The sequence below is a fragment of the Carex rostrata genome, chromosome 2 (genome assembly GCF_964058835.1).
Source record: "Carex rostrata chromosome 2, lpCarRost1.2, whole genome shotgun sequence".
Taxonomy (NCBI): domain Eukaryota; kingdom Viridiplantae; phylum Streptophyta; class Magnoliopsida; order Poales; family Cyperaceae; genus Carex; species Carex rostrata.
The window spans coordinates 4,849,649-4,861,189 of NC_135919.1; the positions used below are offsets into that span (position 1 = coordinate 4,849,649).

An 11,541-nucleotide genomic window follows, 5' to 3' on the forward strand; every position below is an offset into this window, starting at 1 on the left:
TGGGTGCCCCTCCCTTGAAAGGCTGATACTAAGTTTTTCCGATTTGTATTTCTCAGGCATTTGCTCTGAAGTGTTAAAGGAGTTGGTTTTGTATAATTGTAATCTATGTGAGCAAATGGAAATTTCTTGCCCTGCTCTTGTATCTTTGTGCATGATAATTAATCTCAAAAGGGGTGGCATTTCATTGAAGAACATGTCGTCTCTTGTATTAATAATGTGCCAAATCTTATTATTTTGGGTAGTCTTTCAAATGCTGAAAAATTAGAGCTTTATTTGGGGAGTCCTGTGTTGAAGGTATATTTATTTCTCCCTCCTATAAAATAATTAACTACAAAACTTTTACCTTATTTGTTGGGTTCCAGAAAAATATTCATTTATAGAATTGTTTCTTTTTTGCATAACATAAGCTCATGTCTTGTTGCCTTGCTTGTTTTTGTGTGAATAAAATTTGTACCCATGAATTGGAAGTATGATATTGTTATGTATCTAGGGTTATGGTTTCATACTAAATCAAGCATTTTATTTGAACACCAAAATAATTGGCACCAGTATACCTTTTTTTTTTTATATGTTTCATGTTTGGAATACAATGTTGGTAATTCCATGTAAAAAATCACATTATTTTCTCATTTTTTAAATGAAGATACAATTGGAGAAGGATATACCCAGGGGCGGAACCAAGGCCTGGGCCAGCCTGGGCCTTGGCCCCCCTTAGGCCAATCGTGTTATGTATAGTGATACACTAGATTTAATAAGATACACTAGAATCCAAATTTCTGGAGATGTTACCATTCAAGTAGATTTGCATTGGGTCAAGTTACGTAACAAGATTTGGTGAATCTGACCGGGCCCAACCTAAGATTTTTAAGCCCGTTATATTTTATAATCAGCCCAAGAGGCTATTAGATAAATTGTTAATAATAACAATCCTTATATCATCATAGCGCCATAAAATTAAACCTTCTGAAATTTTGTATTATTGCACACACTACTGAAGCGACTGGGCTCTGCACACCCACCCCCCCCCCCCCCCCCCCCCCAGGTTCTGCAATGGCCCCTTTGATGGCACTCTGGCGACTGGGCTCAGCGACGAGGTAATTGGGTTCTGCGACTGGGCCCCCCCTACCGATCATTCCTGGTTCCGCCACTGGATATACCTAACTGCAGAAATTTCAAAAACTTAAAGAAACTTGTTGTGGGAGGAAGATGGGATATGCGCTCTGACTTTTACCTGATAGCTTGTTTGCTCAAGCATTCACCTAATCTAAAAGAGCTTCATTTGTTGCTCTATAAGGTAATCTCCATATTGCTACCTCCCTCCCTCTCTAATTAAGGAACAATAATTAGTAGTGCTTGATTTCAGTACAGATTTTAGTTCTACACTTGCATTCTGGTTCCATTTTTTTTTTTTTTTTTTTGCTTTGTACAAATGAATAACAATTGGGTTTTAATTAATGTATTGAATACTATTGTAGTGCGATATTTCAGTACTACACTTTTACACTGGTTCATTTTATTATTATAGTTATTATTTTTTTTCTTCTCTAAACTAGCAGTCTGGTTCTAACTTGATTTTTCTTAAATATGTTATCATTATATGGTTATTTGGGACTTATTATGAATGAACTGTGAACTCTTCTACCTTATCAGACAAGTCCAGTAATAGTTTGATGAGTTGACAAAATTACCAATTGTTTGAACATGCTCATGAAATATCATGTTAGCAAACTTATGATTTTTTTTTATGATCCTAACAGTTGCAGTTACAACCGCAAAGGCCCAGACGAGAGGTTCCAGGAGATGTTTTGCTCCAGCGTGAGTATCTTGAGACAGTTAAAATCGGTGATGAGTGCGGATGTTATTTGTCTAACAAGATTACCAATGCTATGATCAAGACTTTAGGCACATATATAAAGAAAATAGGGAATATTATCATAACATAGTTTGTTATTATCTTGTAATACCTGACTAGTTTTGTTTGGGTATGGGTTTCTTTTTATATGATTGAAGTGTTTAGTATTAATGTTTACTTATTTTGAGACCCAATTTGTGTATTTGGTGTATTGAACTCATAAGAGTGCATTTTATGCCATTACAGTGATGGCCATAGTCTGATCATAGCCGACCGGTCAAAATTGAATTTGTCGGATTGCACATTATTTTTATTTTTTTTGAAGTTTTTGATTTAATCGTATGTTGATATCAATAATGGCCATTAATGGAGTTGATGTATAATGTTGTTTACTTCCTCTTTTGTATTGTTAATTCTTAATTTTATAGTTTTTTGAGAAAAAATGAGAATCATGCCCCCATTTGATATCATTGACCAAATTACAAAAGTTTGTGATTACAAATTGGAAATGGAAATCAAGCTCAATAAATTTTGAGCATAGAAATAAATGCAAAAAGAAACTGAAATATAAAATGAGTCCTAGGAGAAGAAAAGTAAAATTAAAATTAAAATTAGAAGTTGAGTTCCAAGATCCGTACCAGTGGTACTTACCAGAATTTACCAGCCCCTGATTCCTGACCAGAATTTGCACCAGAGTTCATGTCTCATGGTTCTCCTATTTTTTTCCGTACCGGTATTTGTACCATTGGTACTGTTATGCCTGTCAGTTAAGGCTGAGGGCTGCTGGTTTGCTCCAAAAATTGCAACTGCCACAAGAATTCTTCTACAAGCTGTTCAGGTTTGTTCTACTCTGCTTGCTTCATTCTTCCCATTTCTGATTTCACTCTCTTACAATTGTGCCTTCATTCTTCCCATTTCTTTGGTAAATTTGGTAATCATGGTTAAGGTGTGCGCATATTCATCCAAATAAGATATTATGCTTCTGTTAGGGAACTCCAGTTTTACTGTTAAGTTATCATGTATTGTTGGGGCCACATCAACTATTTGCTCATTTTAATGTAAGATCACACCATATAATAATTTCTTTCATGCATTTAATAAAGTCAATCACTTCTAATAGCAAAAAATAAACTATTTTATAATAAGTTAAACGGAAGAAAAAAGAATCACATGGACAAAAACTAAGTACTCTTTATATTTACAATCTTAACATATATAAAGTTAATTAAGAACAGATGTCAAATTTAATTTGTAGACCTTTAATTTTTCTTTATGCAAAAAAAAAAAAATTTGCAAGGAAAAATTAAAAATTAGTAGACCTGAAGGCATATAATAAAAAGAAGAAAGTTTGTGTGTTGTGCCCATGAGATAGTTGAGTTCCTTTCACCTGATCCGCTTCACAAAAAACCCCACACGGCCACACATCAATTGCAACACAAATAGAGAGGATTCTCTATTGCATTATCTGTATGAGCTACTTTACAACAAGTCATTACATTATAATCCAAGCCGTTCTTTTAATCTGACTGAAACTAAATCCAGGCCGTTATTTTTTCATGCAGTAGCACGCATTCGGGCCTTCGGGTCATGTGGGAAGACCGATTTTTACGGGCTTTACCGGCCTGCTCGTTTCTATAATGTGGCCCATAACAATTCGACTGAGCCATCTTTCGAAAAGAATCGATCTTCGGACAAAACCACAGAGACATCGACACAGGTCAAGGACAAATTTGTCAATTTCCAGATAATCCCAGCGAACACCGCTTGGACACACGTCCGACACAGCAGCATTGATTGGTTATCCCTTCGGTAAGTCTCGGTTTTCTCTATCATATTCCCTTATTCAAAGCATGTTAGCATTCCCTGACAACAGGACCCCACGTGGTAATGAACTAATCTTATGGTGGAGTCCATTTGGCAGATTGTTTGTATAGGAACTGCACAACAGAGAACTGGATACATCATTTGGCACCCCTTTTGTACTGTAATCAATATCCTCTGAGGTAACAAAATATTTCTTCTTGGATGACGACCGTCCATTAGGGATCCGGGTCAATCCATCCCGAGGTGGAACGCACGGGTATGCTTTAATAATCGTGCAGATTCTGGTTTGACGGTCCAGATCCAAAAAGAAATATTCCGTTACCATAGGTTATAAGAATTCTCGTACTGAATCCATACCCTCCTCTCTTACTGAACTCCATCAAAATCTAAATTCGAAAAAAAGTAGTACAAAAAACCTGACAAATTGAAGCTGCAAACCTCGCAAGAATGGATTCCTTCGATTCATTCCCTCGCGAGGATGATGAATATCTGCGCTTCGACTCATCCTTCTCGGCCGCCTCCACCGGAGAAGAAGAGGGGGTGCAGTTCGGGCCCTCGCCAGAGCCGGGATACGGTTACGGATCGGACCCGATCGGCGTGCCTGGTTCGAAAGAAGACGGAGAGAACGATGGAGGGGTATTTGTGTCCGATGGTGAAGATACCGGCCCGGTACTGCCGCCTCCTAACGGGATGCAACCCGAACCCGGTTCGGCCCTTCGCGAGTGGAACCGGTTTGTTATTTAACATAATCATAAGTTTCTCAAATCTTTCGGTCGGTACGAAGGAACCAGAACCAGGCCTTTTTTTTGGGTAAAGATTTTAACTTAGTTTTGGCTTCATGCAGCGCACAGACTATAAAATTAACAAAGAGTTGCATATGGTTCTTGCACTGCATGAAGCCAAAACTGCTCTGTTAAAATCTTTACCCTTCTTTTGAATTTGGATTGATAGCTTAATTTTTGCGGGTTGCCGATTGATTTTGATGAATATGAAATACATGTGTGAAAATTTGAAAACTTTCTTGGCTCACAATACCCAAATAGGGTATTAGAAGTCTATCTCATGTGCCGGTTTTTGTCAGAATTTGAATATGCCATTATATTGTATACAACCTAAAACTAGCACTAGATAGTTTAGAGTAGATAAGGGTTTGCCAAAATGACTAATGACTCTGATTATAATGGATTAGACAAAATGCACTTGTACTGGAAGAAAAGGAGAAGAAGGAGAAAGAGCTAAGAAACCAAATATTAGCTGAAGCAGAAGAGTACAAGAAAGCCTTTTACGAGAAAAGAAAACTTAGTATTGAGACTAACAAGGTGCATAATAGGGAGAAAGAAAAGGTATACTCAATTAAAATCTCTATATCATAATGATTTATTTACTATCTATCATGGAATTTTTTTGGTGAAAATGGAAAATTGGAGTTGATTATTGGTTTAATGAATTGTTGTACCTTTTTTTATTTCTGAAACAAACTAGTAAATTGTTTTTCTGGCTAAGTCTGGTTGCCATCATTTTTAAAGCTAAATTCCAACTGAAACAAATCTGATGTTAGCAGGAACCTGCTATTCTGATCCCAACCATTGATTTTCGTTGAGATTCGTGCATGAAGAAACTTCATTATTGAGATTCGTGCGTGAAAAAATTTGAATGGTTGGGATCTGAATAACAGATTCCTGTTTGGAATAACAGCAGATTTGTTTCCAATTCCAACTGGGCTAAGGTTGACCCAGTGTGAAAATTTGCTACCATTAGGACTAATAAAATATGATATCAAAGTCAACAGCCTACTTAATTGTTAACTATGCATATAATTAGATGGATATTATCTCAAAAGATCCTCCAATTGTTCAACTGTTTCCTGTTCTCGCTTTTCTTAGATTTTTGTTGCGAACCAAGAGAAGTTTCATGCAAATGCTGACAAACACTACTGGAAGTCGATTTCTGAGCTCATACCGCATGAAATAGCCAGCATAGACAAAAGGAGGGGTAAAAAAGACAAGGAGAAAAAACCCTCTGTAGTTGTGATGCAGGGCCCGAAACCCGGTAAGCCTACTGATCTTTCAAGAATGCGTCAGATCCTGATCAAGTTGAAGCACTCACCACCACCTCACATGAACCCACCTCCACCACCACCCGCAGCAGCAGATGCCACAAAAGATGGAGTAAAGAAAGACACACCATCAAAAGGAGCAAAGAAAGACGCACCATCTAAAGAAGGTTCACCGCCGGTGAAACAACTACCGGCAAAAGACGGTGATAAAACATCTACATCTTGAGAGTTCGTTCGTGTGCTGGTTGTGGGTGCCTAGAGTAGGGTTAGAGAAATGTAATGCTATAATTTACACAAGTGTTTTCTAAATTATGTCGATTGGAATGAACTATTGTATGCTAGATATCTTCACATTGCACGTTTGATGTATTTATGCGTAAATTTCATACGATGCTAGTGTTTTTTGTTTTCGGCTCTTCAAACTTTTTTGAGGATTGGTTCATGAAAATAGCTTAGTCAAACATTATAAGATTACGAGTATGTAATTTTGCTTTTGTCACCTACCTCAGGTTTATGGGCCACAAAAATTAGTGAACTTTAAAATATGAGGGTACAATACTTTTATTTTTTAAACATTAATAATTTAAAATTTAAAACTCAAATGTCAAAATAAAACTGTTAAATTTGATCTATATTATTTTCTTTATGCACAAAAAAAATTACAATATTTCAACTCTATTTTGATCATGCACAGAAAAAATTACAATATTTCAACTTTATTTTGATCAGCATCAAAAATTTGCATGTAAAAATAGAATTGAAAATTGATAATAAAAAATAGACATTAATAATTTAAAATTTAAAACTCAAATGTCAAAATAAAACTGTTAAATTTGATCTATATTATTTTCTTTATGCACAGAAAAAATTACAATATTTCAACTTTATTTTGATCGGCATCAAAAATTTGCATGTAAAAACAAAATTGAAAATTGATAACATATTATGTGCATGTAAAAAAAATAATATATATTACATCTACAAGCTTTATTTTGACATAAGTTTCAAAAAATTTGCTATTAAAAATAAAAAATAGAGGCCAGAAGCACAAAAATTGAAGGAATTGTAAGTTGTAACCCTTCTTTACAAATGCTAAATATGGAAGCATGCATTGCAACATGGATAGTAAAAAATAACACTTCCTAGTACTTCAATAAAGCACATTTCGCATGTACATTCCCCATCTCGTAGTTCCGAGCCAGACACTATCAAAAAAATTATATGAAGCAATCTCCAATTACATTGTGTAACATCAGCTACATAAGTTTATATACCAGCTAATAACCTACCTAGGAATAACCTCAGTAAAACTAACAGAGTTTGAGGTAAAGGGTGCAGTATCAGTAGATGACGAGGTCTTGAAAGGATAGTTTGTGGAACTTGTACCAATACCCATTTTCGCATTATTTCTGATGCTGTTGTAATCATTTATGAAGCCGGGTGGGGTGAGCTCCTTTTCGTTTAGTCGAATCGGCCGTGACAGCATTTCAACCACTTGTAACATGCCAGGTCGCCGCGTGGCTGATGCCTGAGTGCAAAAAAGTGCCACTTTCATGTACCGTATCACTTCCTCTTCTGGGTATTCTTCAAGATCGGAGTCCACTAGTTCTTTCAGACGGTCTTCTTGGTACAATTGCCATGCCTGTGAATAAAGAAGGAATCTTAGTAATTGGACTTGTATCTTATAAAGCGGGCTTTTTTGTTTGGAAAAATGTTATCAGTGCCCCTAGAGTACACCAGAATACACAATAAGATAACCCTATGAAATGAAACACGTCTCAGCATGCTGCCCTAAGATATGAATAACTGAGAAAATCATGTAAACCTTCACTGTTATTATATATTAAAAGTAGAGGGAGGGAGGATCACTTGATAATGGTTATTTTGACAATTCCATAATAGCTAGCATTGGTCCAAAATTTAAGGAAAAAAACCTCAAAATAATGCTTTGTATTGTACATTTTATTGCCATAGAGCTGGTTAACGGAGCAGTGTTCAAAAAGGGGGAAAAAAACTGAGTGTTTATCCCAGATTGGCAATTTGGAGAGCTGTCAGTTGCAAAGAGAACTCAATTTTTATAAGTGGAACAGATGCAAAGCTGTCAAGGAAAAGGGTGATTACATATACAATCAAGAAGAAATACACTGGCAATGGAAAAGTCTAATTAATTGGATTTTCAAAAGTAATGCTAATACTTACTATTTTGAAAAAAATAGAAAATGGAAGAAAGGAAAACAGTACTATTTTAAATTTGGAGTGATAGTAGTATCACTAATGAAAATAATTTAATTAGTAGTCACATTATTGAATATTCTTAAGGTCTTTTTGGTGTAGGCTGGTTGATTTAATGCCTTTGTGGCAAGATAAAAAGGGACTTAGAAAGATATTTGACAGAGGATGAGATGAAATGAGCTATTTTGGGATAGAAATCACCTAAATTTGGTGGCAATTTGAACGAATCTCAGACCACTTATTATTTAGTATTGCTGCTCTCCCACCCCACCCCCACCCCCCCAACCCCATTTCAAGTAATGAGGATATTCCCATATTAAGCAAGTCGGAATCAATTGGGAAGCTTTCCCCTATTGAAAAATACAGGAATAGCACTATTTCTAGCGTTATGCATACAAATTGTCATTTTACAGGGGTAAGCATGGTACATTGGCATTTCTACATGAAACGTTACTAGTAATTTTGTTCATTATAGATGCTTACCCTTTCCAAAAGAAGCTTCCCATCCTCTGACAAGAGGGACCGAGAACTGCTTTTGGCACTAATAATTTCCAGTATAAGTATCCCAAAACTGTACATGTCAGCTTTCTTGGTTAATTGTCCATGCCATGCATATTCTGGCGCCAAATATCCACTGTTGTTATAAGGGCAAAAAAAAAAAAAACTATATCAGTTTTAATTCAAGACTAAAATAATATCAAAGTAGTTAAATGTGAGATCTTACGTGGTTCCAGCCACACGGGTGCTTATGTGGGTGATGTTATCTGGGAATAATTTTGCTAGGCCAAAATCTCCAATTTTTGGGTTGTAATTTTGGTCAAGTAATATGTTACTGGCCTTTATATCTCTATGCACTATATGCGGTTCCACCTCTTCATGCAGAAATGCCAAACCTCTTGCTACTCCTATGCAAATTAATCTTCTTATGCTCCAGTCGAGCTTGCTTGGATCACTATATGGACCTGCTTGTCAAAAAAATTATGAAATTTATGTAAGTTGTTTATTGATACTAACTTTGGAAAAAAAAATTTTGCAACAGGTAAATTTAGGATGATCTCAATGCAAAGAAAAAGTGGGTTGCAAAAGGTTATTTCCACAAATGACCTTCCTTTTTTGACATTTATGTTCCAGACAAAATTCACCGTGAAGCACAGGCATAAATGCAAAGCAATAAATAGTAAGTGCCTTTTTTTCAAGGAAATCTTAAAAAATTACAAACAATGAAATGTACTTAATATTCTAGTAATAACAATTATATGAATTGGAAATTATTTTACCTAATAAAGCATGATCAAGGCTACTGTTCTGTAAGTACTCATAAACCAAAATGCGATTGTTGTCTTGAATACAACAACCTAATAATTCGACGAGATGAGGATGTTTAACATTCGTGATTACATCTATCTCCGTAAGAAATTCTCTAATCCCTTGCCTTGATTCAGCCGCAAGCACTTTTACTGCCACTTCTTGGCCGCTCCTTAAAGTGCCCTAAAGATGAAACAGTAAAGCTACTGATATTATAATTGCATTTATCCAAAAAAAAGGGAAATAAACTAGATGAACAAAATGAATAAAACACAAAGTACCTTGTAAACAGTTCCAAATCCACCGCGGCCAATTTTATTATCTCGATGGAAATTATCTGTTGCTGATCTCAATTCATTGTATGAAAACAATTTTATGTTCTTTTCAGATGAAAAGCCTACAAAGATAATGCAAAACAATGAAGTGGGTATAAATCTTTGAAAATCAAATAAAAGGGTATAAATATCAAGGTATACAAACAAACCTGTTATTTCCTTTTGAGGGTCATCCTTCTTTTTCCTAAAATTACCAAAGCAACACCAATTCATAATTCAAAATAAACTACATGTGCTGTGCCGATTCGGTGGAAGAAACTGATCTGCACAATATAAACTAACATCAAAATCCTAATAATTCAAAAAATTGTCATGCTTTACAAAATTTAGATTGCAATTTTGAACAAAATCAAGCAAGACATTTGAAATAAAGATTGAAGGAAATCTCTATCCAAACCGTAGCAGTAAACTCAACTAAGCAAAGAAAAAAAAGGTAAATCATCATACCTAATAGATCAGCTCGACCTGGAGCTGCGCCTCACTTCTTCCGAATTCAAACCCTAATTGAAAAATGAACCAATCAACGGACGAGTTCTCACTAATTATAAAGATGAGAAGAGGCAAAGGAAAACTGAATTGCTGAAAGAGTCGCGCTTTCTCTTTTTTACTGGTTCTATTTTTCCTTGTGCCAAGTATCGGTCTCCATTTGTACGCTCTGTTGCTAGTCCTGGCACGCTTCTCTGAGTTCACCTCCACTGTGTTACCTCAAATTTTATGTTTACATAGAAACCGTTAGATTTGAATCCGCACGATTATTGAAGGCCGAAGTTCCGATCGGACGGTTCGAAGATAAACATAAACGGTGTGTCATTGTAGAGAATGCGAACTCTTTCTTCTCTCTTGTTTCCCTTATTTTGGACGGGATGGATTGTCCGAGAAAATGCGTACGATAAATCTCGGCCGTTGATTCGCTTGACTAAGGTTGAAGAGTCGGTGTGAACCCTCCGCTCCGCTTTGGTCATTCACTATTTCTTCATTAATTAGTCAACATGTTAAAAGACATCAGAGAGTCTAAATACTTCTCCTGAAATTATTTCCATTGCACGAGGCTGCAATTATTTCCATTCTCTATTTCTCAATGCTCAATTATAACGAACAATTTGTCTGCTGTTCAAACGAGAAATGAGATAAAAATTTAAATGATTCATATGATGAGTAGAACTACGGTGTTCTTAAGTTCACCAAGTCTCATGGTGAACTCAAGTCTAAAATTCATCGAATCGGTTTTAAATGATGAATCTGAACAGTTAAAATTTGCTTACCTTACGAGTGATACGTCTATATGTAAAAAAAATTAATTTTACATAGAGTCAAGTGATAAAAAAAATTCAAAAAATGAATGCATATTAATTAATTTATTAACTTCTAATTTTGACCGCTTAACTTTATACTAAATTAATTTGAATGTTTAAAATTTTCACATGTAAAAACATCACTCATAAAGTATGCGGGTTTCAATGGGTTGAATTCATCATTTGAAGTCAATTTGATATATTTTAGACTTGAGTTCACCGAGAAACTTGGTGAACTTAAGAACACCTGTGTTCTACTCTTCACATGATAAATAAACATGAAAGGAATGGGAGGTGACTTGACCAAAATCGTGTCAAGAAATTCAAAAGACAGATTGGATGTATTTGGTAAAAATTAAGTTGACGGGGATGGATAGACTTTTATAGTTTATTCATGTCATTTTCTTTCTCTCGTGGTAATAATGATAGAAAGAATTAGTTGAGGTAACAATGAATAAGAGACAATTTTGGTCTAATTCAAGTTTGTCTTTCCTTTGTCTTCTTTTAGTTTTTCTCTTTTGTTGATTATTCAAAACTGTAAAATTGAAATTTTAGTGACGTCTCTCAGTCTCTCAGTCGTTCCTTTTCACTATTTTTCTTCTTTTTTTGATCATTCAAAACTGTAGAATTGAAATTTTAGTGATG

At 35.3% G+C, this 11,541-nt stretch overlaps 2 protein-coding genes across 3 annotated transcripts; one reads left to right on the plus strand and one right to left on the minus strand.

The window, feature by feature from the left end:
- The first annotated feature begins 4,057 nt into the window (after positions 1-4,057).
- Positions 4,058-6,120, plus strand: LOC144570116 (clathrin light chain 1-like). 2 transcript variants are annotated; one of them, XM_078320411.1, is made up of 4 exons: positions 4,064-4,186; positions 4,259-4,407; positions 4,866-5,019; positions 5,560-6,120. In XM_078320411.1, exons 1-4 carry the CDS (start codon positions 4,124-4,126, stop codon positions 5,956-5,958), a joined length of 765 nt encoding a protein of 254 aa, XP_078176537.1. In that variant the 5' UTR covers positions 4,064-4,123; the 3' UTR covers positions 5,959-6,120. The 2 variants fall into 2 exon arrangements, with proteins under 2 accessions (XP_078176536.1, XP_078176537.1); XM_078320410.1 differs by having other exon boundaries at positions 4,058-4,407.
- Positions 6,121-6,825: 705 nt separating this feature from the next.
- Positions 6,826-10,237, minus strand: LOC144570142 (putative serine/threonine-protein kinase). Its single transcript, XM_078320412.1, has 7 exons — positions 10,052-10,237; positions 9,754-9,867; positions 9,551-9,666; positions 9,242-9,452; positions 8,689-8,926; positions 8,448-8,598; positions 6,826-7,374 (listed from the first exon to the last, which is right to left on the minus strand). Exons 2-7 carry the CDS (start codon positions 9,815-9,817, stop codon positions 7,018-7,020), a joined length of 1,137 nt encoding a protein of 378 aa, XP_078176538.1. The 5' UTR covers positions 9,818-9,867; positions 10,052-10,237; the 3' UTR covers positions 6,826-7,017.
- Positions 10,238-11,541: the final 1,304 nt, after the last annotated feature.